This window comes from Narcine bancroftii, chromosome 11 (assembly GCF_036971445.1).
Source record: "Narcine bancroftii isolate sNarBan1 chromosome 11, sNarBan1.hap1, whole genome shotgun sequence".
Taxonomy (NCBI): domain Eukaryota; kingdom Metazoa; phylum Chordata; class Chondrichthyes; order Torpediniformes; family Narcinidae; genus Narcine; species Narcine bancroftii.
Window position 1 is genome coordinate 101,055,523 of NC_091479.1, and position 27,545 is coordinate 101,083,067.

General features: G+C 40.5%; 1 protein-coding gene across 1 annotated transcript in view; it reads right to left on the reverse strand.

The window, feature by feature from the left end:
• Nucleotides 1-4,215: 4,215 nt before the first annotated feature.
• Nucleotides 4,216-27,545, reverse strand: part of LOC138745668 (epiphycan-like) — a 30,807-nt gene continuing 7,477 nt past the window's right edge. The window contains exons 2-6 of the mRNA XM_069902922.1: nucleotides 20,639-20,768; nucleotides 18,404-18,562; nucleotides 14,670-14,872; nucleotides 10,170-10,265; nucleotides 4,216-5,091 (exon numbers count right to left, since the gene is read on the reverse strand). Of these exons, the coding sequence (XP_069759023.1) occupies nucleotides 4,924-5,091; nucleotides 10,170-10,265; nucleotides 14,670-14,872; nucleotides 18,404-18,562; nucleotides 20,639-20,768 (756 nt within the window). The 3' untranslated portion in view covers nucleotides 4,216-4,923. The remainder of the gene's footprint in view (nucleotides 5,092-10,169; nucleotides 10,266-14,669; nucleotides 14,873-18,403; nucleotides 18,563-20,638; nucleotides 20,769-27,545) is intronic.

The window sequence follows — 27,545 nt, forward strand, 5'->3', positions numbered from 1 at the left end:
GAGCACAGGGAACCTTTAGAATTACCTAACCTAGAGGGCTGAGGAAGATCAGTTGCTGAGTATGTTTGAGATAAAGATTAATCTTTAGATTTTGAAGGAATCAAGAATTTTGGGGTTAGTGCCGGAAAAAGAAGTTGAGATAAGAGCTCAGCTACAAGCTAATTGAATGACATGCGCATGAATGGACTACTCCTGTTTCTGTTTTCATGGTTTTTATAGATGTTGTTTGGGAATTCTATTGAGCTTTAAAAGTTGATGGAGCATCTGCTTGATCTAATTGCATAGTCAAGTTTATTGTCATCTGAATGCATAAGTACCATCCAACGAAACAGTGTTCTTCAGTCTTCAGTGCAGACACACAACCAGACGTAACACACCTAGAGACAAACTATACATATGCAGGACAAGTATTCCACTGAAACAAATAAATAAATAAATGGATATTGTTTCATGTATATGAGAGTCTCATATAGTTCGTGTGAGCAGTTCCTTTGGTCATTCAGCAGTCTCACTGCCTGTGGGAAGAAGCTGATGCTCAGCTTAGTGGTGCTGGCTCTGATCCTCTAGTATGTCTTTCCCTGCTACCCAATGGGAACAGTTGTAAGATGCTGTGTGCAGGGTGGAAGGAGTCCTCAATGATTTTGCATGCCCTCTTCAGACAACGATCTGGTAGATCATGTCATTTGGGGGGAAGGAGACTCTTGTCATCCTCTCTGCCACTCTTATGGTCCTGTGGATTGACCTCCAATCCATTTCTCTGCAGCAACCATACCACACTCTGATGCTTCCGGCCAGGATGCTCTCGATAGAGCTCCTATAGAAGGTTGACGTAATGGTGGCTGGTAGCCTCGCCCACTTCAGTTTTCTCAGGAAGTGCAGTGGCTGTTACACCTTCCTGACAAGTGAGGAGCTGTTGAGTGTCCACGATGGGTCACTAGTTAAGTGAACTCCAAAGAACTTGGTATTCTCCGCACTCTCTACCACAGATTTGTTGCTGTGTAGTGGAGGGTGGCAGTTCCTTCTCCTGTTGAAGTCCACAATCATCTCCTTTGTCACTGAGACTCAGGTTGCTCCGCTCACACCATATCATGAGATTTTCCACCTCTTCTCTGCAGTGCGACTCATTGTTGATTGCTGATGAGGCCGACAACTGTTGTGTCATCTTAGGAATTAGGTTGGATCGACCTCCAACAGTGGTTCTCTCACATTATGTCCTGTTTAAGTTCAGAAAAAATTAGATTTCATGTGTTTGATTCATTAGTGAAATTCGAAGATACATTGGAACCATTAATGCCTTTATTTTCATTTGATGTGATTAGATGTACTCACTCTTCCAGATGAGATATAGTCTTACCTTTGTTTTTTGATTCACAGTAGGAATCAAAAGCTTCAAAATGTTTGTTACCCTCAGGATAAACTGTCATGTTTTTTTTATTTTGGTTAGTTGTTTTTAATAGAGTAGGTTAGGTGGGGTTTCATGTTTTTGATGTCTTTTCTATCTTCACCCAGTGCAGTGGAGGAGGGACTGAGTTTATCTTGAGATATATATACATGTGTGGTGTAGTATTTTCAGTTTTGTGCTTTTTTTTCATTGTACTGTCATCTTTTCTTATTTGGCTTGGCTTCGCGGATGAAGATTTATGGAGGGGGTAAATGTTCACGTCAGCTGGAGGCTCGTTTGTGGCTGACAAGTCCGATGCGGGACAGGCAGACACGGTTGCAGTGGTTGCAAGGGAAAATTGGTTGGTTGGGGTTGGGTGTTGGGTTTTTCCTCCTTTGCCTTTTGTCAGTGAGGTGGGCTCTGCGGTCTTCTTCAAAGAAGGTTGCTGCCCGCCGAACTGTGAGGCGCCAAGATGCACGGTTTGAGGCGATATCAGCCCACTGGCGGTGGTCAATGGGGCAGGCACCAAGAGATTTGTTTAGGCAGTCCTTGTACCTCTTCTTTGGTGCACCTCTGACACGATGGCCAGTGGAGAGCTCGCCATATAACAAGATCTTGGGAAGGCGATGGTCCTCCATTCTGGAGACGTGACCTACCCAGCGTAGTTGGATCTTCAGCAGCGTGGATTCGATGCTGTCGGCCTCTGCCATCTCGAGTACTTCGATGTTAGGGATGAAGTCGCTCCAATGAATGTTGAGGATGGAGCGGAGACAACGCTGGTGGAAGCGTTCTAGGAGCCGTAGGTGATGCCGGCAGAGGACCCATGATTCGGAGCCGAACAGGAGTGTGGGTATAACAATGGCTCTGTATACGCTTATCTTTGTGAGGTTTTTCAGTTGGTTGTACTGTATTTATTATTAAAAACCAATCAAAAAGATTGAAAAAGAAAGGAATTAGATTGGGTCACAGGTGAGAGCATATCTAGGCATCACTGGCAAGTGGCTGGTTGGACAATTTAGAGGTTGAACAGCCAGCAACTCACATCTATCAGCCAAGGGTGTATAAAACGTGAGATTGTATTCCTTGAAGGGCATTCATAATTTAGATGAGTTTTCATTACCATCCAATAGTTCTATGATTAATAATGTTGATCCCAGCTTTTTAATAAAAATATATTTAATTACTTTAATTTAACTCCCCCAGCTGTCATGTTGAAATTTAAACTCATGCCTGCAATGTTGGCGGCAGGGTTTACATAGTGATTCAAGCAACACCAGGGTTCGAATCCTGCGCTGTCTGTAAGGAATTTGTACGTTCTCTCTGGATGCTCCAGTTTCTTTCCACCATTCAAAGAACATACCGGCGGTTGTAGGTAAGTTGAGTGTAATTGGGCTGCATGGGCTCTGGGCTGAAACGGCCTGTTACTGTGCTATATGTTTAAATTTAAAAGTTAAAAAAAACAAGAGCCTTTCCTTGAGATATTAATCTAATAACTCAACCACTGCATACACAATGTAAGCAAAGGTCACATGTTCCATGTGGGATTCAGTTCTGAAGCAAAAATACCTAATTAGCAACATTTGTCAATTTTTCTTGTAGATTGAGACAGGTGGTCACTGGAATGGATAGGAAGAAAGTACCTTTTCAGCCCTGAAAATCAGCAGTGGAAATCTTTGGCTTACAGATCTGGTACCTGAGACGAGGTGTATTCCAATGGTGGCTCTTCTCTTTCCATTCCACATCTAAAAAAAACTTCTTAAGAATTTTTGACCCAAAAAAGCTTAATCAAAACTGTATGATGAACTTCAAAAAATTGAGACTGAGTTACAGAAAAATAATATTGATCTTTTATTGAAAACAATAATTTGCAGAAGTCAATGGACATATTTGTTTCTGTGGGGAATAGCACATAAAGGTTATTAAACATTTCACAAAAATTTATACCTGGTAATAATGGTGAACTCCTTTGAGTCCAGTTGAGAGTCAGTTTCTTTTCTTCCTCAGCTGTCAGCTGCTGTCATTGAGGACCAGTGATTGAGTAGAAGGGGTCTTTGTGCTGACGGTCCTGAGGAGAGTCAGGAGGGGTGAGGTGGTGGCGGGTTAGGTCGCTCATCTCCCCCTCCCTCACCCTGTCTGACATAGGGACCACTCCATTGCAGCTTGATCCTGATCCCAGGAACCGGCCCCATCAGCCTGCCCCATGTGTCTCATTGGTTGGTTGGACCAACACCCTCAGACCTCCGCAGGTGACCTGCCTGATGGTTGGTCACCCCTAGTCTGGGCGCACTCAACAGATCTCTTCACATGCTCATCCCTTGCACTGTTGCTGCTATTTCTTAACTCCCTGTGTGTCTCAGTCCCTATTTTACCTCTTTGTGATCCAGGCAACAGGAACAGTGAGAGATAATGGAAGCAAGTCATTCTCAATTCCAAGGGACTGCATAAGAAGGAGAAAGACTCTGCTGGTGCTCAGCACCTTGTCCAGTGGTTCTCAACCTTTTATTCCCTCCCACTTACATACCACCTTAAGTAATCTCTTACTAATCAGAGAGCATTTATGACATAGGATGTCATTGGTGCTCTGTGATTAGTAAGGGATTACTTAAAGTGGAATGAGAGTGGGGGTGGGGGGGGAAGGTTGAGAACCACTGCCATAGGCTGTGCTGAAAAATTTGGGTAGAGGCCTATATTAGTGGAATTCACAATTATCATACTAGTTTGGTCTTTGCAAACAATGGCTCAAGCAGCATACTAATTCAGAGACAAAGAAAATTGCAAAATGTTTGAAACTTTAATATACATAAATAAATTAAAGCATTTTAATATTTTAAGCCAGCTTACTATTTGTAACTGGATATATTTTTTTAAGTGCAGCCATGAAAACCTGTCACAGACAAATTTCACAGTTCTTGTTTTCTTGTCCCATCTTAGCACATCAATCCCTAATTAAAACCAACTTTTAAAAAATTGCCCTGACTGTTGCATATAACAAGGTTTTTTTTATAGTAAGAGACCTTTAGGATAAAATATTAATGAGACATTTATTTGTGCTGCAGTACAGTTAGAAGTAATAATTACAAGACTGGTTCATTGAACTCCAGCAAGAAAGTAAAATGCTTCAGAGAAATATATATATATTAAAAAAAACAAGTAAAATCATTCTGTGTATAGGCTGAAAAATATGAAATAATTTGAAAAAATATGCCAGGATGAAATACATTGCTTAAGGAGGAACAAGAATGTGTTATCCACTTCATATTTATTGTTTATTTTTGTGGACAGTCAGTACAATTTAGGCTCAAAAATAGTTTAGTTTTAAACATTTACAGCATTTCCCCTCTTTTATTTTATTGCCCAGCATTTCAAATACAATTACCTTGGAAGTATTCTTAATTGAGATTATTTGTTTGTTCATTAGATTGTATTTTAATTGATTCCTTGAAAAAAACCAGTTTGCCATTAAAATTTCTAAGCACAATATCGTAAGACCTTAGCTTGCTAAAAAATTAGTCTGTACACATTGTGAACAGAATTACAGATCTTTAGTATTTGCCATAGGGCACATGGGGGAGACAGATATAAGCACTGGGTGTTTTGCTGAGATTGATAGGATTTCCATCCAGTCTAATGAGCTCTAGAGCCTTGCGAACATAGTGAATGTCCTTTGAATTACAGAAAGTGTCGTCATCAATCTGCTGAACGTTGTTATTCTGAAAACGTGAAAAGAAAAGAAAATATTAGTTTAATATAATTATTTTTGACTCTTCTTTATATCCATTCGTGGTAGGTTTTCTTATCCCAGTGGTTCTCAACTTTTTTTTCCCACTTACAAACCACCTTAATTAATCTCTTATGCCATAGGTGGTCTGTGGTTAAGGTGGCATGTGTGCGGAAAGAAAAGGTTCAGAACTACTGTCCTTTCCCACCTGCTCCTGTGTATCAATCTCCTCCAGCATTTACACTATAACCTTGATGCTGACATCTTGAAACATGCCCTGTTAAACCTATACTCACAATTAGAGTCACACAGAGGTATATCGTTAGTCCATGCCAAGTGAAATTCATCCCATAACATTCACCATCCATGGATGCTGCTTGACCAGGACAGGTTCCTCCAGCATTTTGTGAGTGCTGCTACCATAAAATACTCATTTCTATGTTAATCCTACACTAACCAATTTTATTCTCCCCACATTCCCACCAAGTCCTCCCCAAATTCTATCACCCACCTATAAAATATGGACAATTTACAATAGACAATTAATGTAACTATCCACATGTTCTTGTGATGTGGAAGGAAAGCAAAGTATTCGGATGAAACCCAATTGGCCACAGGGAGAAGATGCAAACTCCACAAAAGTGCCACGGAGTCAGGATTGCACTTAGGTGAGACACCAGCTCTATTAGCTCCACCACCAAGTCACCCAATTGGCAATTACTCCCTGACATTCCTGCCTTTAACATGCAACCATAGAGAAAAATCAGAAGGCCACTTGATGCACCAATCTCATCCCATCCTTGCGGCTGATGGATACCCTGACTCTTGCATCTATGCTCCATCCATCTTGTGTCACCACCCACCAACCAATTGTTCAAACCGGTTGGGTGCAAAAAGTCTTATGACAGTTTAGAGAAATAAACGGGAAGTTCCTCCAAACCTTTTCCATAACGAGCTCCTTCATTCTTCTACCCTGCTTTAGCTTTATTTTAAAAATTCACATCCTTGAAATCGAATCCATTAGCACCCACATTTTGTGCACAGCACATAAAAAAAATATGAGGGACTTGGATTGGGTAAATTTGTATACAAATTCAAATGAATGCATCCGATGTTTTTTCCTGAATCAGTTGTGCACTAGAGATTTACAGGTCATGTAATCCAGGTTTTTTACTTTTCTAATCATAAATTTGAGTTTTTGGGTCTAAATTACTCCTTTCTGGTCAGTCAAAGAACAATTTGGAGTCCATCAATCTTCTTTGTTGTAAAAACACAAAAAAGCTGGAGGAATTTAGAGGTCACATGGCTGGTAAAGCTGGCCCATAGCTGGTAAAGATATATAATCAATGTCCCAGGCCTGAGACTTTCTGGTCTGTGCCCAACATGGCGGCACCTGTGCTGGGAAGTGGACTACAAGTGGTAGCAGATTCTGGAGGAGCAACGGACCAGCACAAGGCACCAATGCTTCTTCTTCTGTTAAGAAGGAGAAGCAATAGGAGATGAACATAGAGGACAGTAACCACAGCAGTGGGCCAGTGAGGCTCAGCAGCTGAAGGACCCACACAGGCTGTGAGCTGTTAGTGACTTATGGTCAAAGGACACACACAGCCTGTGGGCTGCTGGAACCTGGCTCATGGGGACCAGGTATCGGAACCTGGATTTGACAGGGTGCGGAGGACAAGAAGGGCTCCCAAAGTTCCTTGGGCGCTGAAGGCTTCCTGATCATGTCGGAGATTTGGACCTAGACCTTGGATTGCTGATGGTTTGAACAGGAGTTTGTGCAATTCTGGAGATTGTGAGGACACTGGAAGCGAATCCACAGACCCTCAGTGTCTCTGAAGGGACTCTCTTTTGCTCCTCTTTCTCCTGTTGTTAGGGGCACTTTGCAAATCTCATGGTGACCTTTTGGTTGCTTTGGGCAGGCATAGTTGAAGTATATCATGTTTATTGCATATTTAATATATTATTATGTAACAATGAAAGGAATTTTTGGACTACGCTGCTCAAACATTTTCCAAAGTTTAATGGCTGAGCATGAACTAACAGAGAGAATCGTTGTCAGCTTTTAGCTGCTGAGTTACTCATTCAGTGGGCGCTTTAATTCGGATGTAGCTGATAGTAGTTCATTTAGTAATTAAAATGATGAGAGCACAATGTGAAATGGGGACTTTGGACAAGGAGGCAGAGATATGCCGATTTGCAAAGAAGTTACTCCTACAGAGTCTTCTGAGAGCACTGAATTTTGCTGATATTTTTGCAACCCATAATGTATACACGGACATAGGTTTCCCAAGCCCGTTAACACTGAAATATGTGGCATGCTGTGAAATGACCTTTAATTACATTCCCTTTGCCTCAACTATCTTCTCCATGGAGGCATCATGACTCAGGCTCCTCACAGTTGGAACTTTTCAAGTACTTACAGCAAATTTCTTCACTGCCTTGTTATTTCTTGCTCATGACAGGACCAGATAGGTTATGCACAGCTTAGTGATGATTTAAATGGGGAGTTGGTGACATTTCAAGCATTGGGATTTACCAGCATTGCAGATTTCCCAAGAGTGCAGGAAGCCATTGATTGAACTCATGCGCCCATAAAATAAATTCCGTCAAGAAACATTAGCAAAAGATTGGATAGTGACAGAAATGTACCTGTTGATGATAGTCACATTTCTGGGAAACACACATGACTAGATCGGGGAGCACAAAATTATTAGTCATTTTCCAAGGGAACAGATTCTAGATCACAAAGGCCACCAGCTATATCTCTATTCCTGACATTAGTTTGTTGTGCCACCATAAGGAGTAGTGGTGGAAGCAGATATAATAGTAGCATTTAAGAGGTTTCTCAATAGACACATGAAAATGAAGAGGAGGGAGGGACATCCATCTGGTGCACGCAGCACAATTTTAGTTTGAGTCGAATATCATGTTTGGCATAGACATATGGGCTGAGGGGCCTGTTCTAATGTTCTATGTTGTATGTTTTGTATTCTGAGCTGCTTAAGTGTCTCTATAATGACAACCATACATGACCAATCTTTCGGATCAAATTTGGGGAGGGTCGACTTTTGCATGGGTCACACTTTTGACCATTTTAAGTACCTGCATAGTTGATGACGTGGGAATGGCCAGAACTGGATGGTAAATCTGGGGTTGCGACCATTGGGAGCTCAGATGGGTGGGTGGCCAGGGCCTCAGTGATAGTCTGTGGCCAGGGTGCAGGGAGATCCCTTCGGCGGGTGGCTGGAGCGAGGGTGATAGACAGGGCGTTGGGAGCTCCAGTGAGCAGGAGGCCAGGGTGAGGGTCTGTGATCAGGGCCTCGGGAGCTCCTTATCAGGAGGCAGACGTGAAGGTTCGCGGTTGGAGCATCGGGACCTCAGATGGAAGCGGACAACAGCTTGGGCAAGCATGAACTTCCTGATAGATGATATAACCATATAACCATATAACCATATAACAATTAGAGTATGGAAACAGGCCATCTCGGCCCCTCTAGTCCGCACTGATTTAAGTGAAACTCCACTAGTCTCACCTATCTGCTCCCTATCCATAACCCTCCAATCCCCTCATATCCATGCGCTCATCCAACCTTTTCTTAAATGACAAAATTGACCCTGCTGCAAACACCTCTTCCAGAAGGCCATTCCACTCAGCTACCACTCTCTGAGTGAAGAAGCTTCCTCTTATGTTACTTCTAAAGTTTTTCCCCCTAACCCTTAACTTATGATCCCTCGTTCCAACCTCAAGGGGAAGAGCCTATTTACATCTACTCTATCTATCCCCCTCATAATTTTATATACCTTATCAAATCCCCCCTCAACCTTCTACGCTCGAATGAATAAAGACCCAGTCTACTCAACCTCTCTCCATATTCTAGATGGTCGTAATATTTGTCCTGTATCATTGCCCCAAATCCAGGTAAAATGACGTCCTACCTTAGTGTCAACATAGTTTACCAGTAATTAGCTGAGAGACAACAGATAACATATTATTCCCTCACATCTGTCTTTGCAGAAACCCCTTCTCTGATCTTAATACATGATTGAACGAATTGCTGATCCATTTACTGAAGAGGTCACAGCAATTGTCTTCAATGGTGTCCAGCTCACCCTGGCAGATCTTATGAGTTAATGAACATTATTCATGCTTTCTTTGATTGTGCGGAGATGCTCATAATTAATGTACAGACCAGACTGGTGTTCTGCACTAATCTCATTTTCCAAAAGGTTCAGATCCTTCAAAGCCCATCCAAGTCATATTTCTTTTCAAATGTCTTTTGAATGTACCCACTTCTATAGTTAGCTCAAACAATTCGGCAAGAGTCAATTCCTGCCAGTTGTTCCATTGCCATAATGGATTGTTTCCTGACCCTCCACTATCACCCCTCCTCTCAACATCCTCTCCAACACTCCCTTGCATTATTTATATAATTTCATTCATTTAGTCTCTCTCACCCCTTTCTTTTACCTTCTCTCCCTCTCTCTCTCTCTCTCTCTGTCTCTCTCTCTCTCTGTCTCTCTCTCTCTCTCTCCTTCTTTCTTTACCTTCTCTCTTTTTTCTCTCTCTCGTAGTTATACAGCAGATTGTAGTTTTGATTAAGCCTGATTTAAAACACCATTCTGGGGTTTCTAACGTATTTTTAGCTAATGTTATGATTTTCTTAATACCAGTTGGTGGTCTAAATTGATGTTAATGCAAAATGCATTGGGATGATTTAAATTCTCTTTACCATGCATTTACACTGGCTGAGCATAGCCTGCTGCTCATAATGAACATTTAAGATATCAAAACTGTTCAACAAACAGGAGATGCATTGATTGAAGTATATGCTTGATTTAAAAGTGAGATAATTATTATTACGTGAGAAATGATTGTCGGATGAGAGAAGCATTTTTTTCTCTTCCTGCATTTACCTTGACATCTGTATTTTACTGGATGAAAAATAAAATTATAAAGGTGTCCAATTATGTCTTCAATTTTGGCACCATCCCCCACCTCTGTATCTTATAAATGAATTTAAGAGGTGCTTATCAGGTTGATCACAATAGTTCTACAATATCTTTTACCTGTAGATTGATAGAACGAAGACTCTCAGGCAGAGGAACTGGGACATAATTCAATGCATTGCCAGCCAGATATAGAAATGCGAGGTTACTCATGTCCTGTGAAGTAAGAAGAGAAAATAATTGTGAGAAAGTATTGTCCTTCACAAGTAATTAACATCATACCACAATAGAATGGTAGGTCATGACTGGTAAAGGGAATAGACGACGGGTGCTCATTAAATAAAACCTTTTACTCATTTTTCTCCAAACTGCAGTTTTGTTTACAAATTTATGAAGGTGTTATTTTGGTCTTTTTGCTAGTCCTGGCGAAATATGGGTACGAAACACGAGTGGTGCATCTAAAGCCTGTCATCATATTAGCAAGATTGACTTTGCCTGAGATAAGATGAAGCAGCAATCAGTTTTGAAACATTCCTATTTTTATATCCTTTTTTAGGTCATTGCAACCTTGTGTGTCTTCTTGACTAACATTCCACCAATCATTAATACCATTCACAATTGCCAGTGGAAAGGGGAATAGACAAAAAGAAGAAAATCCCTTAGTTTCAATAAATGTTAGCATCAGGGGAGAGATAAAATGCTCTGCATATATGCTTTCACCCATTTTCAATCTATGCCAAAAATTGCATCAAGGAGAAATTGAATTTGAATGAAAATTGATACAAAGATTGGAATTGGAATGTGCCTGGGGTTATATTGTGGAGAGTAGGGGCTGGAGTATAAAATTCACGGGATCCATTATTTCTACCAGCAAACTCATCATTTGAAGATCGGGGTAAAGGAGGAAGTCACCCAATCTAAATCACTATTTCAGAACACCCCTCAGTGGGCTTTGCTTCTGTGTAGAGACTTCTATGACATTAGCCTTGACTTCACCTTCTGTGGTACAGGAAGCAAATAGAAACAGTTTCCCAAATAAACCTTATGAAAACAAGAAGGGAGATTGGAACTCAGGCCTCTTTCGCTGCACATGAGATTTTTTTTCCCAATGATGCTGAAAATTTCCTGGCCCTGCACTCTAGCCTGGAACATCTGGATAACGGGAACACCTATGCATTCAACTCCTATTTATTGACTACAGCTCTGCCTTCAACACCATAGACCCAAACATATTCATCCCCAAATTCCAAGAGGTAGATGTCAGCATCTCCTCTGAATTGGATTCTCAATTTCCTGACCTATAGACCACAAACAGTGAAGATAGGTGACAACACCCCCCTATTATAATCCTGAATACCAGTGTCCAGCAAGTCTCTGTACTCACTCCCTTGCACAGACACTGCCATACTTTGTTGTCAGGTGGTTTATAGAAATGTTTCCACTGTGACGCTGCTGCAAAACAACAAATTTTGTGACACGTTCATGACTATGAATTCTAATCCTGATGCAGTTTTGGTTGTGTGTTTGGCCAAACACTGCTCTCTCCATCTACAAGTTTACAGATGGCACCACCACTGTAAGCTGGATGTCAAGCAATGATGACATGGAGTATAGGAAGAAATTAGAATGTGATGGCATGGAGTTAGAATAATAATCTTTACCTCAATATCAGCGAAACAGTGCTTAGGTGGAGATTGGGGGGGGGGTGAAGGGGAGTGGAGCTTCAAGTTTGTAAATATCACCAACAACCTGTCCATGTCAATGTTACAACCAAGAAAGTGCACCAAAGTGTCTACTTTCTCAGAATCCTGAGGAAATTCAGCATGTTCCTGAGAACTTCTACCGACTTTTACAGATGCACCAGAGAAATGATGCAATAGGAACTGCTCTGGCCAAGATCGCAAGAAAGTGCAGAAATGTATATGCAGCACAAACCATCATGAAAATGGCCCTCCCTTCCACCAACTCTGTTTAAACCTCCATCTGTCTCAGGGATGTTGCTGGCACACATTAAAGGATCGACCTCATGCTGGTCAGACTCCTCCTTCACTTGTGTTGGGGAGGAGATACATGTGCTTGAAAACACGGAGATCCAGATTCAAGGACAGGCTTTTTTTCCTGCTGTTATCATACTCTTAAATGGATCTTTCATTGCCAAAGCATGATGCCTTTGCACTGTTTTTAACTGTACTTCTCTCTATATCTTCCACAATGTTTTAGTATTTTTCTCTACATTGTTCACTGTTTCACATATTGAAACGTTAGTCCCTGCACCGTTATCTTATTTTTTTAATATGATTGTATGAGTTTACCTGCCTGGATAGAATGCAAAATGGATCTTTCCGTTGTATTTCAGTACAATGTGACAATGAGCAATGCAACTGAATTCAAGATTTTCAGTCTCAGAACTTGTCAGTTTTGACATTCAAAGGGACTAACCAAGTTCAATAAATCCAGAAGAAATCCATGGCCTATTCATATAGAGCTTTCATCAACACAATGCAGTCTTTAAATTGTACACTTTTGTAAAGGAGTTTTTGTTGAAAAGAATGAAAAATATAAAAACAAATCTTCAGCTACCAAAAACCTGGTCCATTGATCAAGTACTTGAGTTCAAATTCCATTATGTCAAATTTTAAATTTAAATTTAAATATACAGTGCAATAACAGGCCCTTCCAGCCCATGAGCCCAATTAACCTACAACTTCCATACATTTTGAAGGGTGGGACGAAACCTGAGCACCCGGAGGGGACCCACACAGACTCGGGGAGAACGTACAGATTCCTTACAGACAGCATTATATTCAAATCCAGGTTACTGGTGATGAAATAGCAATGAACTAGTTAGGTAATGAAATATATCTGTCATAAAATCAGTAATGTGGACCAGCCATTCTCAACCTTTTCTCAGCTATGGCCCTGTCTTCGACTATGCTCGGTTTATGGGTTCCCTTCCCTGTGAAGCTGTCAATGTTTGGTTTCTTCCATACTCTGTCCTACCAACTACATTAAAAAAAAATCAAAAATATTTGTTATGTAGGGTGAAAAAAAAAACAAGGCTTTAACTTAAATGAACTGTGGCCCCCAGGGGGACTGAAGGGTCCCATTGAGAATGGCTGATGTAGACTATTCTTTCTCCGTCTGACTCATTTGTGGCTCTGGACCAACCAGGTAGTTGAGTTTTAACTGCCCCCTTGGTTTGGATGCATTAGGGAAAGATAATAAATGCTTGTCTTCCCAGTGACAACTACATTTCCAAGAACAAGAAAATCAAACAAGGTTGACCCTCATTTATCTCATTGTGGAGCATTCATGTGTGTAATATGGATGCCGAATTCTTTGAGGTAACAGAAATAGCTCCTCCTTGACCGGAACATTGCGAGTTTTATATGGAAATTACTTATTTCTTTAGCCTTTCTAGTCTTTCTAGTCCTGTTAGTAAAGCTTTTGCAACAATTTAATTCATAACAATATATATCAAAAGTTGTATTTTCCAGTTTATTTTTATTTAAATAAAGTTCATGGTGATCAGTTAAATAGCAATCAGGTGGAGCATTTTGAACTGCAAGGATTGATAAAACTGAAATATAGATTGGAGAACGAAAATCAAACTGTCTTGAAACCATTTCTTGTTCAGGATTATTTCCATCTCCACTTATGCTGAATTGTTAGTCTCTTGACCTAAGAGCAACTTGCAATTTGTTTATGGTGTATGGGTAACTTTGATTTTGGTGTTTTTAGGAAATAGACCACTTTCAGGCCCCCTTAATATATCTGCCACAACTTTCATTCTTGGCGACACCCATTGGGAGTATATGTCATGAGCATTTGAATCAATAATTCCAATTCAATTGTAGGCCTTAATTGCAGTTTCTAAATAATATTCTTAAGAATAGATTCTTGGGGGTAAATATTTTTATAAAAAGGATGATTTGTATTCATATCACACTTTTAACGTCTCTTTCTGTACAGCCTGGAGTACTTAACGGCATTTTTAATGTGTAGTCATTATTGTAATGGAGGAAACACAATAGTTAATTTGCATTCACCAAGTCCCTACAATTGCCAATCTGATTATTACCAGATAATCTGTTTTTCTTAATGATGCTGGTTGAGAAATAAATAATGATCAGGAGAAAGGGAACAATTGCTCAGTGAAATTGTGCTGTGGGATCTTTTCTGTCCAGCTGAGAGAGCCAATGGGGCTGCAGTTCAAAGTCTCAGTGAAATGGTTTAAGAAAGGCCAGAATATTTGTCAGTTCCTCAGTCAGGAAAACTCAGGGTGGCAGCTGCATTGCCAAAGAATGCTTTGAAAGGAACTCCAGAGGAAGCTGTGATTAAACCGTAACTATAATACAGGCCAATTACATTATGTGTGGATTATATATGGGAAAAACCTGATGGATAAAATAATACTAAAAAAAAATTGTGGTGTGGTTAAGAAGTGTGTGTTAGACAAAAGAAGTTTTTACCAGGATAAGTGCAGGGATGGCATTGAATGAGCAAATGTATGATGCACCGTTCAAGGTGCACATTTGAAACTTGCATTAATATTAGAACATTGACCAAGTAAATTTTTTCAAATAAAGATGTACTTACATGTAGAATAATGATACTTACTTTGAATGCTTCTTTTTTTATCCCATTGCTGTGTAGTTTATTGTAGCTTGCGTCAATATTGACAATAGATTTGGGTAGCTCAGGAAGCTGGACAAGTTCATTTGAAGCGATCATCAGATCCACCAATTCAGGCAGCTGCCTTAAAGCATTTTCGTCAATTGAGGTGATCCTATTACCTGTTACGTCAATCCTCTTTAAATGATCTAAAATGACAATGCATAACACAGTTAGGATACTTTGGAAATTAAACACTAATAATTTATTCATGGAACAATATGTATCCCATGGAAGGGGAATCAAGGACAGGAGGGTACAACTTCAGCATTGAAGAGCGCCCATTTAAAACAGAGATGCAAAGGAATTTCTTTACCTGGAGAGTGGCGAACCTCTGGAATTTGCTACCATGGGTAGCTGTGGAGGCCAGGGCATTGGGTGGATTTAAGGCAGAGATTGATAGGTATCTGAATAGTCTAGACATCAAAGGTTACAGGGAGAAGGCAGGGGAGTGGGGCTGAGTGAAAGAATGGATCAGCTCATGATGGAATGGCAGAGTGCGCTCAATGGGTTGAACAGCCTACTTCTTCTCCTTTACCTTATGGTCTTATGCCAATGGTCCTCTATATTAGTTTTAGCCCAAATGATAAATTTAAAATGTAATACTGATATGACTTTGCCCTTTTACAATATTACATACAGGTGAAGTTATCACACATGAAGGGGATAATCTTGGGTTCCTCCCCATAATGAAATGCTTTTGCTTTCAAGTTGTTCCTCTTTTCTGTCATGTCCACTAGTATCCCACATTGCCTGCAGTTTTCCAGCTTGCATTCCTCGTTCTCCTACATTGTTTACCTGCTGATTACATTTAAGAAGCACCATACCAGCAGTATTTTGCCTTCATATGGCAAATTTAAAGTAATAGAGCATCTCCAGATCCTTCAAAGGAGTAGAATCAACTTAAAATGCACACTGAATTAAAGTAGACCATGTTATTTTAAAGGCCCTTCTTTAAGGAAGAAGGAAGGATTGAATCATAGAGCATTGAAGGAAGGACATCCCAGAGTTTAGGCCAGAGCATCCAAACCCTGTGGGAAAGAGGAAACAAGGAAAGAAACCATTGAGAGATTTGAACATGAGGGTCAGCTAAGCAAATATAAATGTAGCGGTTAGTGCGACACTATCACAGCACCAGTGACCCGGGTTCGAATCTGTCGCTGTCCGTAAGGAGTTTATTCGTTCTCCTTATGACTGTGTGGGTTTTCTCCTAGGTGCTCCAGTTTCCTCCCACTCTCCAAGACATGCGGGGATATAGGTTAATTTGGGTGTAATTGGGTGGCATGGGTGTAAATGGCCGGAATTGGCTTCATTCGTGCTGGAAATAAAATAAAATAAACTAAACAAATAAAGTATTGTAGATCAACACTGCATTATTCTTCAACACAATTATACACCTAAGCCCTCAGTCTGAATTTTAGACTGTGCCATTCTGTGGCCAATTTTAAAAGAAATCACTGAAGACAAATAGAAAGATAACAAAATGTTTAATTAAAAGAAGCTACATATTATATGCCTAGAAATTCATTTGTGCCCAGAGAGTCAGTTCAGTAGTCAGACTACTAATTGGTGTACATCTGAATTGCAAAGCATAGTAGTAAAACATGGAAGTCTGCCATGGTTGAAGTAAAAACACAATCCTGGAGATACTCAGCAGGTCGAACAGCATCCTTTATACAGCAAAGATACATAACCAACGTTTTGGGCTTGAGCCCTTCATAAAGGGATCATACCCTGATAAAGTCCACTGTTTGACCTGCTGAGTTTCTCCAGCATTGTGTTTTTACTTTTATCATAAAGTTTAATTACTGCTGAAGGGAAAGCTGTTTGGGAGGGGGGGGGGCCTGTGATGGAAGGGCAGGGGCTGTTGGGTGGTTGGGGAATAGCATTGTGGTTGAGACATTTGTTTGGGGGCTAAATGGTGAATGATGAGGGGAAAGGGGTGGACTGATGATTGCTAGAGGAAGTGGAAGGGGAATATTGCTGAGCTGGATGGAGCCATAGATAGTGCCACAAAGTTGTTTCTGGTTGGGCAGTGAGTCAGAATGAGGCGGTTGGTATTCACTGGAGTTCACTGTATTGGGGACTGATCAGTGGTTGCAGACAGTTTTCAGTTGCTGATGGAAGCTGGTGTTTTGCAGCAAAACAAGCAAGGCCACAAAAACTGGATGAGCTGAGCATCCCCAATGACAGGCAAACTTTAGAATCATGTGGATCACCTGAAACAAATATTGTATGGGAAATGACATCACCAAGTCTTTCTGACACGGAAAACGCATGAGAAATCGCAGCAATTTCTGATTTGAGATCATCATCGTAATTATGTTTCATTATCACCTAACCAAAAATCAATTTTCCAACATGATACAATAGATAGAAAATCAATGATTGAATATCCCGGCAATAACACCATTTTTAAAATTTATTAAAATGGAGAAGAAGTTTGAGCAAAATGCATTTTGGCTGGACTTTCCTTTCCCTTTTGTTAACAAAATCTTAAAAGTTGAAGATGCCTGCACTCCTGTATTCTCTCAAAAGAATAAAAAAGTCTCAGCTCATAAATATTCCAACAGCTTCAAAAATACTGCAATCTCCAGTGCAAAATGAATTGACTTTGTATGGTAATGTGAGTTTATCTCACTGAAATATTTCTGTGATGATACTAGATAGAGATCCCAGCAGTCATTTTCCATTCAAATTATGTTGTGGCAAAACTGTCCATTAACTCTGTTGATCCACTTCAGTCCATACCCTTGTTTTGCACACGCCTATCCACCTTAGTTTTATTATTTTCAATCAGGAAAGTGTCTTGGATTACCAGTACCCTTGGTGTGCACCAATACTGCCTGACATCACAGATGAATAGCTGAATTTTACTTTGGAAGCACTTTGGCTATCTATTCTCTCAAATCCCTATTGATGAATTGGCTAATGAATGTTATTTTTCAAGGTAGAAACTTAAGGAGATTAAGGGGTATGGGGATTATTGCGGGAATATAAACTTAAAGTGAAGGATCAGGCAAAATCTTTCATGAATTGCAGGGCAGTGGTCAGGCAGAATGGCCTACTACAATTTGAAGTAAAGGATGAAAGTCTGCAGACACCATGGTTGAAGTAAAACTACAGTGCTGGAGAAACTCAGCAGGTCAAACAGTGAACTTTATACAACAAAGAGAAAGATCCAGAACCAACTTTTTGGGCTTCAGCTCTTTGTCAAGGCATGAATTGAGCCCTTGATAAAAGTCTCAAGCCCAAAACATTAGATATGTATTTTTATCTTTGTAACACAAACTCCACCAGCTGAGTTTCTCTAGCACTGTATTTTTACTCCAATTTTATATGTTTTTATATAAGTAACCATATAACAAAGGAAAGGTAGTTCTGGACCAGCAGTTCTACAAATGTCTCATGTGATCATTGGACGAGGAGTAGGCTTTTCACTTTTTATGTCTGTTTCACCCATTGATCAATTTACAGTTGATCTGTATCCTAATTCCAATTCCAGTCACAGCCAGAAGCTGCTTTCAAGCATTTCTCCCATCTTGTAACCCGCACAGCAATCAGAAGCAATAAAAGAGAGAGAAAAAGAACACACATTACATAATTAACATTTACACCTGTAACAAATTATGCGGGCTTGTCATCCATAATAAGGAGTTTGAAAGTCCGCAGAGTCATACTTAGCCCAGCAAAATCTCCGTTCTTTAGGCTGGTGAGCTTGTTGAAACGGGCGTAGAAATGCGTGGTATCCTTAGGGAGAGGAGGTATGCTTTTGATGTCTGTATCATCGCAATAGACAGACCCACTCAAACAGGTACACAAGAGGCATGTTGGAAGACCTATGAAATACATTAAAAAATATTTAATATATATTTTTAAGCTATACTCTGTTGATTCAACCATAAGATTTAAGCGAATTTCACCAGGTTAGAAATTGTTCATTGTCTGTTTTTTAATGGCCTTAAAACAGCCATTATACGGTCTTATTCTGCCTGTGAAAGACACATGTATAGTTTTATTTGAGAAGTCAAGAAAAAGTGTTGTCAGGATTCCCTGGGTCAAATAACATCAACATTGCTTGCTTTGTTGTCACATTGGCTACTGATATGTTGTAAATTATTGCAGCTCTCAGCAGGTAGCATAGCAGTCAACTCTGAAAGTGGACCTCACATTAAAATGGAAACCACAATCCAGCCATTGGAGAATGTTGCTGCTCAATGAATAGTTATTGCATTCAAATGTGTCGAGGAGGAGAGAATGGGAGAAAGCATAGTGCGGGTGAAAGAATTCTCCCAGGACGAAAGAGAGACTTAGGCTGCTCACTGGGGACATCTTTTGATCAAGAATGTTATGGAGAACCCCCAGAACTACAGGAGGAAGTTACCAGTGGTGTCACTGTAAGGATACGAGTGTCTGTAATTTGGGGAAGCCTTCAATGCAGGCAGGTGCCTGTCCTATTCTGCGTGTTCCCACGGGTTGAAGGAAAATTGGATGACACCTCAGCTTCTTGGATGAAGAGTTCTGATGACTTTACTAATGGAACGTTCGGCAGCAAACTGTGGAATGTAGCAGCAATCAGCATTCGCATCCAGAAATGACCCTGATGCTGGAAATCTGAAAATCAGTATGACTTTGATCTACAACATGGACAAAACATCAAAGGATCTGACAACGTAGAGGGTCACAGATCTCAGTGAAGATTAAGAATGCAGATTCTGAAGAATGCTCACTCAGAAGAATTGAATTAAAGAAAGTATTAGACATCTACACAGCATTATTCTTCAACACAATTATACACCAAAGCACTCAGAATGAATTTTAGTTTTATCCCATGCTATTTCAACATTTTGTCTTTAAAAAGAATACTGAAGGCAGAAAGATAGCATCACGATTAATTAAAAATCTACAAATGTTATGTGCCTAGACATTCATTTATGCCCAGAGAGTCATATGAATCAGTACAATTTATAAAAGCTGACTGTGTTGTGAGTAAATAAGAATGAACAATTTTCAAACCAGTGAGATTTATCACTGCAGATGAACTTTGCAGTTTGTACTTTTTGTGTGAGTTTTATTTGAGAAGAGATAAACTGCAGAAATATTAAGGCACTGATAAATATGTGCAGAATTGCTATACTCCTGGTGAACTCAATTTTCAACGGCATCGCCTCATTTATCTTCAAATATATTTCTAATGTTACATTTATATAGTTGGAACTGTGCAGGTCACTGTATATCTTTCAGATTTTTTTTTAAAGTACCAGATGTTTTATTGTAGAATAGTTATAAGCACCCAGAAGTGACAAAACAGAAAGAACACACATTACATAATTAACATTTACATAGGAAATGATGGAGAATTTTATTGAACATATTTCTCTATTTTATATATGGGTCTGTTTTCACTTAACCCCATTTTTAACCAGGGAATATTATTCATTCATGAATTGTGAAACTCGAAATATTAATCTTTTCCTGCAGCGTGGAATGTTGGGTTTGGATTCTGTCCGATAGGTATGCCATGTGTGTATCCAGAGTCTGGAACTGTTGATGTAATTTTAAGTTTTATGGGTAGTTTTTGTCTGCTCTGGTTACAGACACTGGAAAGACACACACTGTGGTGGAGGATTCAGGGAAAATGTTCCTTTCTGAAGCCAAAATTACAATGAGAGGATTTCAAAGGGAGCTTTTATCACTTCTAATAAACACAGTGAAAATTGACAATCATTCAGAAATCCTGATATAGTTATAAGTCGAGTATAAGCAGTGCGAGTTCTTTATTCAAATTAGTTCTACATTTACAGCTTTGTAAAAGAGAATATTGAGAATGTAAATTGGGGCAATCATCCAAAATTCCACAAAGTTCAAATAGGCCCAGATTCTAAACAGAGCCTCCCTCTGTTGTCATCACATACCTTCTTTCGCTTCGGGGCCAAAAAGGCCAGGCACGCTAGGAGCATCAGGGTCCAAAGATTCCTCCTCAAGGTCACTGTCATAGGTGTCAAGCACACTGTTCTCATAAGGTTCCAGTATGCCACTGAAGACCTTTGATTAGAATGTAAGAAGAAAATCATAGCTTCATATTTATACAGTGGGATTCAACGCAACCCCATTTCAATCTCTCTACCGCATGCTACCACATGAGGGCACTGGAGTCTGAAACTCTCAAAAGATCTTGAAAGTATATTGTAAAACTGCAAACTTGCCAATTCAATTCTGTTTTAATGTTAACAATTTGATTCATATCTCATAAAATCCATCTGTAATTAAAATGCAGTGACTTTTGTCTTTCGTCATTGTGGTTCAATGGGTCACTTCTAGTTCTTGAGTCTTTGATTTTGTATCAGATTTAGCTTTTTTTTTAAATTCGTAGCAAGTTTATAATTGGGAACATTTTTTTGATGCCACTCACAATGTAAGAGTTACAATTACTATATTGGCATGACTCCAATTTTTCTTTCCCATGTATTCCCTGAGTGATACATCCAAGAGGATTTGCACAAGTTTCAACCCCTTGCTGTTCAATGGTGAAAAAGCTGTAAACCATGATCATTTCCCCCTAGACCCTTTGCAGGGATCCAGCATGTCCCTCAACAAATAGCTCTAGGCATTAGAATGTGAATCATTAGGGGTTGACAGCTTCATGCACTGGAAGACCAGCAAGTTCTGGGAAAACCTAGGAACACTTTTCAATGAGTAGATCATTTTCCAGCATCAGTTGACATTTGTATCAGTGTCCATCCCTGGGAACAGCCTATATCACAGAATCCTGTGCCATACAACCATTTGAGATAATCCTTGACAAAAATACTAGATGCCTTTCTCAACCATCTTCAGGGCAGGATGGTGTTCTCATTGCCACTTTAAAGGCAGCGCTTTGAGATTCTGGCTATCCATGAAGAATCTGTTAAGATCATTGTCACCGCCAACCATCCAAGGCCCTGATGCTTGCTTGAAAGTTACCGTGATGAGACATTTGACCAAATATGTACAGTTCATCGGAATCCTTTATTTATTTTTAATTTAGACATGCACATGGTAACAGGCTCTTCGGGTTCTGAGCCTGTGCCACCCAAATACCCCAATAAACCCACGACCCTGGTATGTTTTTGAAGGTGGGAGGAAACCTATGCAAACATGGGAGAATGTACAAACTCCTTATAGGTAGCTCCAGATTCGAACCTTGGTCAATGGCTCTGTAATAGCATTGGACTAACCGCAATGCTAACTGTACCGCCCACAACACTAACCCTTATATTTTCCCACATGGCCTTGTGGGTATTCCATGCAACCCACTGCCTGATTGACTTCTTGTAGTCAAAGATATTCTTCTGCACAGTCACAATAATGTACCTACCCAGTTGAATGAAATGTTCCACAGTATCATGGCCAGGCCTGTTCTTTAGGCCAACCAGAAGCTTTGGTGTTTTCATCATTTGTGGTCTATGTACCACTTGATATGCCCTCAAACAAAGATAGCAATTAAAATATGGTTCATATTGGGGTTTTTTTTAACTTCCTCTGGTGGATTGTACATTTGATCTCTAAAAACACAATCTTTGATCTCCTGATGGCATTGGACTGCAGCACTACGGGAATGGTGTGCAACAAAACCAAGAGTGCCTCATGCCTACAATCAAGAGGATGCACTGATCCCACAATCTCTGGTTCTGCTTCACTTTGACGACTTACTCCAGCCAGTCCCACTGCTGTAAGTCATATTGCCAGCACCTTGAGACCATCAGACAATGACGTAGGAAATAAAGGACTGGTACCAAGAAAATATGGCCTTGCTTTTGCTATGATTCATTCTGGATCCCCAAAGCCAAGAAGTGGTTGCAGATACCGGCCAATGCGGTACTGCTGCTGCTGGAATGACAGCACTGCATCTGGTGTGGACGTGGGAGAGCAGTGAGCAGAGACATAGCTCTCCTCCACAGGGTCCTACTGCTCAATTGGGATGCTTTAAATATTCTGTTTAAAGTGGACGATGGTGTTTTCTTTAACATATTTGAAGTCACTGAGGACCAAGATGGCAGCATCCATGCTTTGCAGCAGAAAATGTAGGCACCAGATGATCAGCAGACAGGCACAGGGCATCAAAAGAGGGAGAACACCCCATGCTCAGAAGGAGAAGCCTGGAAGATGACCCCCATAGGGGATTAGACCAAAACAGGGGCTCAGTGACTGAAGGACCCACATAGGCTTCAACCTGCTGGAGACTCGCTCGTGGGAACCAGGTATCAAGGCCAGAATTTGTGAGGGTACTATGGAAGCATGGGTTCACCATGACGCTCACGTTCACCAGGGGGCTGTACAGCTGCAGAAGTTGCAGGAGCGCAGGAGGTGAATGTACAGACACCATGTATCTAAGGGGACTCTCTTTTGCTTCTCTTTCTCTTATTTTTGGGGATGCTCAGCTGTGTCGGTGGAGCCTCTTTGTGTGTCTTTACGGCAAGCAATTTTGTGTAGTATTACATGACAATAAAGTCATGCAAACAGATAAGAAGATTAATGCATGTAATTTGATGCTTGAACTTTCAATATTTGCCTCCATGCTGTCTGTACAGCTACATGCTTTCTGATGGATCCAGCCATAAACAGAAAGGGACAGGACATCTTGTCTAACAACAGACTTTAGCTGAGGCTTTTCATTTCCCATCATTTAACCCTTTGGATACCGGCTATCAAGGTTTGATGAAGGTACAAAAATGATATCTTGATGAAGGCCTCAAGCCCGAAATGTTGGTTCTGTATCTTTATCTTTGCTACATAAACTACACTGTTTGACCTGCAGAGTTTCTCCAGCGTTGTGTTTTTAGTACAATCCATCTGGTGGTTGGGTACAAAACCAGTCCCTGAAAATGGGGACATGGAGTCCAAAGGATTAATTTGGACTGTTACGCACCATCCATAAGACTATGAGGTTCTCCTGATTCTCATGAAGAGAAACCATAACCTTTTATGGGCCCCCCACTAAATCTCATTTTGGAGAATATGTCTATCATGTATGGATGTGATATTCTGGTCAAGTCCTTACCTTAGTCCTGCACATGACTGTATATAAATAACAGAAGGCTTGCTGAGATCTTCCTGAGTATCGCACATATCTGATCCAGGTGAAACACTAGCCCCTGAGCAGATTTGACTGGGATGGTAATGGCCATAGGTAGAATCTTATAAGCTACTTAAGTGGTGAGTTTAGTTGTCAATTCCTGATCTCTTTCTTCTTTCCTTTCTGTATGTACAATACGTGACACTTTATGAATTCTACCAGCAAGAAGCAGTGTTTCATACAAGTTGGATTACACAGATATTTGTAAAGAAAATATTTTCAAGGGCTCTGGAAAATGAATGGAGTATGGGACCAAATGGCTCGTTCTTTTGAAGACACAGTTTAGATATGACGGACTCTATCATCTCTTTGAGATATGATTCTGATTTTGATTGGATGTAGACTGATAGTTGCTTATAAGTTTCTCAGTGCACATTTTGTACAAGTGGTGATAATAACCTTGAGACATAATGGCAACTGCACCATCTGTGGGATAGATATGACCAATAATGAAAAGTTTATGTGTAATGCACATAATAATTAAAATTTTTTTTGGTTTAGTATTCTATACCCAAATAAGCCATGATACATTAAAGTGAATTATGACCCTGGTTCACCACAAGGTTCATTTATAGGGGACATCAGGGGTATGTATTTTACACAGAGAGTTGTGGGTGCCTGGAATGCCTTACTTGGGATGGTGATGGAGGTTGAAACATTAGGGGCATTTAAGATACTACAAGTAGACCCTGACTTTCCAATGGGGTTTGGTTCTGGGACTCGCATTGTAAATCGAAATTATCATAGATGAAACTATACCACACTCTGCCATTTTTAAAAAAAAATATTTTTTATTTAAACGTTGAAAACCTTTATTAAAAATCCACTTACCTCGTTTGGAGTTGGTACGCACAGACAGCCGAGGTGACGGGAGTTAGTATGCGTGAGCTGGTGGGTCATCAGGAGTTCAGATGTGCGTGTGGCTCGGGCGTTGGGAGTTTGGAAGCGCTGGTGGCCGTGGCGTCAGGAGTTAGTATGCGCAGGCACCTGGTGCAAGGATCTGAGGTCGGGAGCTGGCCAGGGTGAGGAGTGCGAGACTAGGGTGATTGAGTCAATGTCGCAAGAGAGCATGCTGTAAGCTACTCTCGCATGATGTTACCATCGCCCAAAATCATACGAGAGTAGCGTGCCACACATCGCAAGTGTAGATAAACATTGCAACTCGAAATCGAAAGTACGGATTCTGACCATTGTAACTTCGAAATATCGTAAGTTGGAACATCGTAAGTCGGGGTCTATCTGAAGTTAGACAGGCACATGGATGAAGGAAAAATAGAGGGTTATGAGATAGGGTGGGTTTAATACTTTGGATATATGGGTCAGCTCAACATCGAGGGCCTGTACTGTGGCTGTAGTGTTCTATGTTCTTTATTAGAAAGCATGTTACATATTTATTTCTTCATATTTTGCTGATAACTGCTTTTGACTTTTTTTTCTATTGTTTCCTTTAAATAACTGCTGCAAAAGACAACATTCCCCAAGATTTCTTATTTGTTTCATTTTTAGTTAAATGCTGTGGGTGATGAGCTGTACCAAGGTAGAACCAGGTAGAGGTAGAAAGATGAGTAAATGCTTGACAATTTGAAAACCAGGGAAATGTTACCAGTGCTGAGGGAACAAAACTGGATTCAGTAGCAGAGGGATAAACCTCTGTAGGCTAATGCAGATGAGGTCAGAGATGGCCAAACTGTGGCTCGTGAACCACATTAGAATCAGAATTTATTGTCATGAAACATTGTTTTTCAGTAGTCACATGAATCACCAAAAATATAAATCAAAAATAGTGCACAAAAAGTCCAAGTAAGGCAATGTCTTTGGTTCATTGATCTTTCGGGGATCTGATGGCAGTGGGGAAGAGACTGTCCTTGTGCCACTGAATGCTCGCCTTCAGGCTCCTGTACCTTTTACCCAGTGGTAGCTGAGTGAAGAGGACATGGTCTGGGTGGTGAGGGTCCTTGAGGATAGTGGCTGCTTTTTTAAGACACCACCTCTTGTCGATGTCTTCACTGGAGTGAAGTCCGGTGCCTGTGATGTCAAAGGCCGAGTTAACAACCCTCTGGAGATTTTTCTTGTCCTTGCACCTCCATACCAGGCAGTGATACTGTCCACGGTACATCTGTTGAAGTTTTCAAGAGTCTTTGGTGACGTGCCGAATCTCCTCAAACATCTCACAAAGTCTAGCCGCTGGCAAGTTTTCTTTGTGATTGCATCGACGTGGAGTCTCCAGGACAGATTCTCAGAGATGTTGACCACCCAGAATTTGAAGTTCTTGACCCTCTTCACTACTGAGCCCTCGATGAGGACTGGTTCATATTCTCCTGACTTCCTCCTGAAGTTCACAATCATCTCCCTGGTTTTGATAACATTGAGTCCATGCGACTCTTTGACATATAAAGTGCAGCTCTCAAAAATATCTTGACTGAGACAAGAATCGTACAAAAATGGTCACAAAAATGATAGTTTTAGTGGGCATGGCTTGTGATTGCAAGTATTTGGTATGCAAAGGTCAACTCCCCCATTTTTTAGCCCCAGCCACTTGCCCATATCAGGTCCTGATGCCTCGACTGCCATTTGTTGCCTAGTCCCTGGCCGCCCGCGCATTGGAGCTCCTGATGCCTCGATCACCATAGGTACTTACCGCAGTCAAAAGTAGTATGTGTTTTATCACTGACCCCCTAAATTTTACCATAAAAATTAGTCCACAAAATTCAACTATTAACATGTATATACAGTATGTGTACACTTTGATTATTGAAACAAATATTAAGTAGCAGTTTTAAATGTACATGCATGAATGCATACATGTATTTCTTAATATTTATATAAAAATGTTGTAACAAAATATGCATGTAAGACTAAAAATGTGCATGCAATATTTTTCATGTCTTGCGGCTCTCCAGCATCTGAAGTTTATTGTATGTGGCTCTTACATCATGCAAGTTTAACCACCCCTGGCTTAGATGGTTGCTCTAGGGCCCATAATAATGAAATTAATATTCATTGGCTGGTGAAATCTGATTTCCTGCCATTGAATAACTTGATTCACTTATTATATCTCCATTTTTCAGGAAATAAAGAAAACCACTGTGTCTGAACTCAAAGGATATTAGAAAATGGATAAGATTCTCAGCATCTTGTTCATCCCAACATAGGAGATTTAAGAAGAGGCATTTCAATTATTGTTGCAATTTTTATTCAAAATAAGACATGCACTTCTCAAGGAGTGAAACAAGAAAGTCTGCAGAGGCTGGGAGTGCACGAAATGCTGGAGGAACTCAGCCGGTCGCACAGCATCCCTGTGATGCACTATGGTGCAGCAAGCAAACCCAAAACACAAGAAGATTGTCCTACAGGCTTTAATCAGCTCAAACTCTGTACACAACCGTCTTAATAGCTTTGCTAGCTCCACATGTCCGACTGACCCCGGGAAGGGTCAGCTCTAGTCTATATACTGGCCGGTGATTGACAGCTAGTCAGGTGGGGCCAGCCTCCCAAGTTGCCTACCTACAGGTACCGTGGTTTCCCCCTGCAGTAGCCAGTGCGACCAGTGTTGTGGCTGTATCACCACAATCCCATGGGAGGTAAAGATATATAAACAATGCTTGAGGCCTGAACCCTTCTCCAAGGTGTGAGCAAAAAAACAGACAGACGCCTGAATAAAAAGGCTGGGATAGGAGGGAAGAAGGTGCAGGGGGCAGAGCACAGGC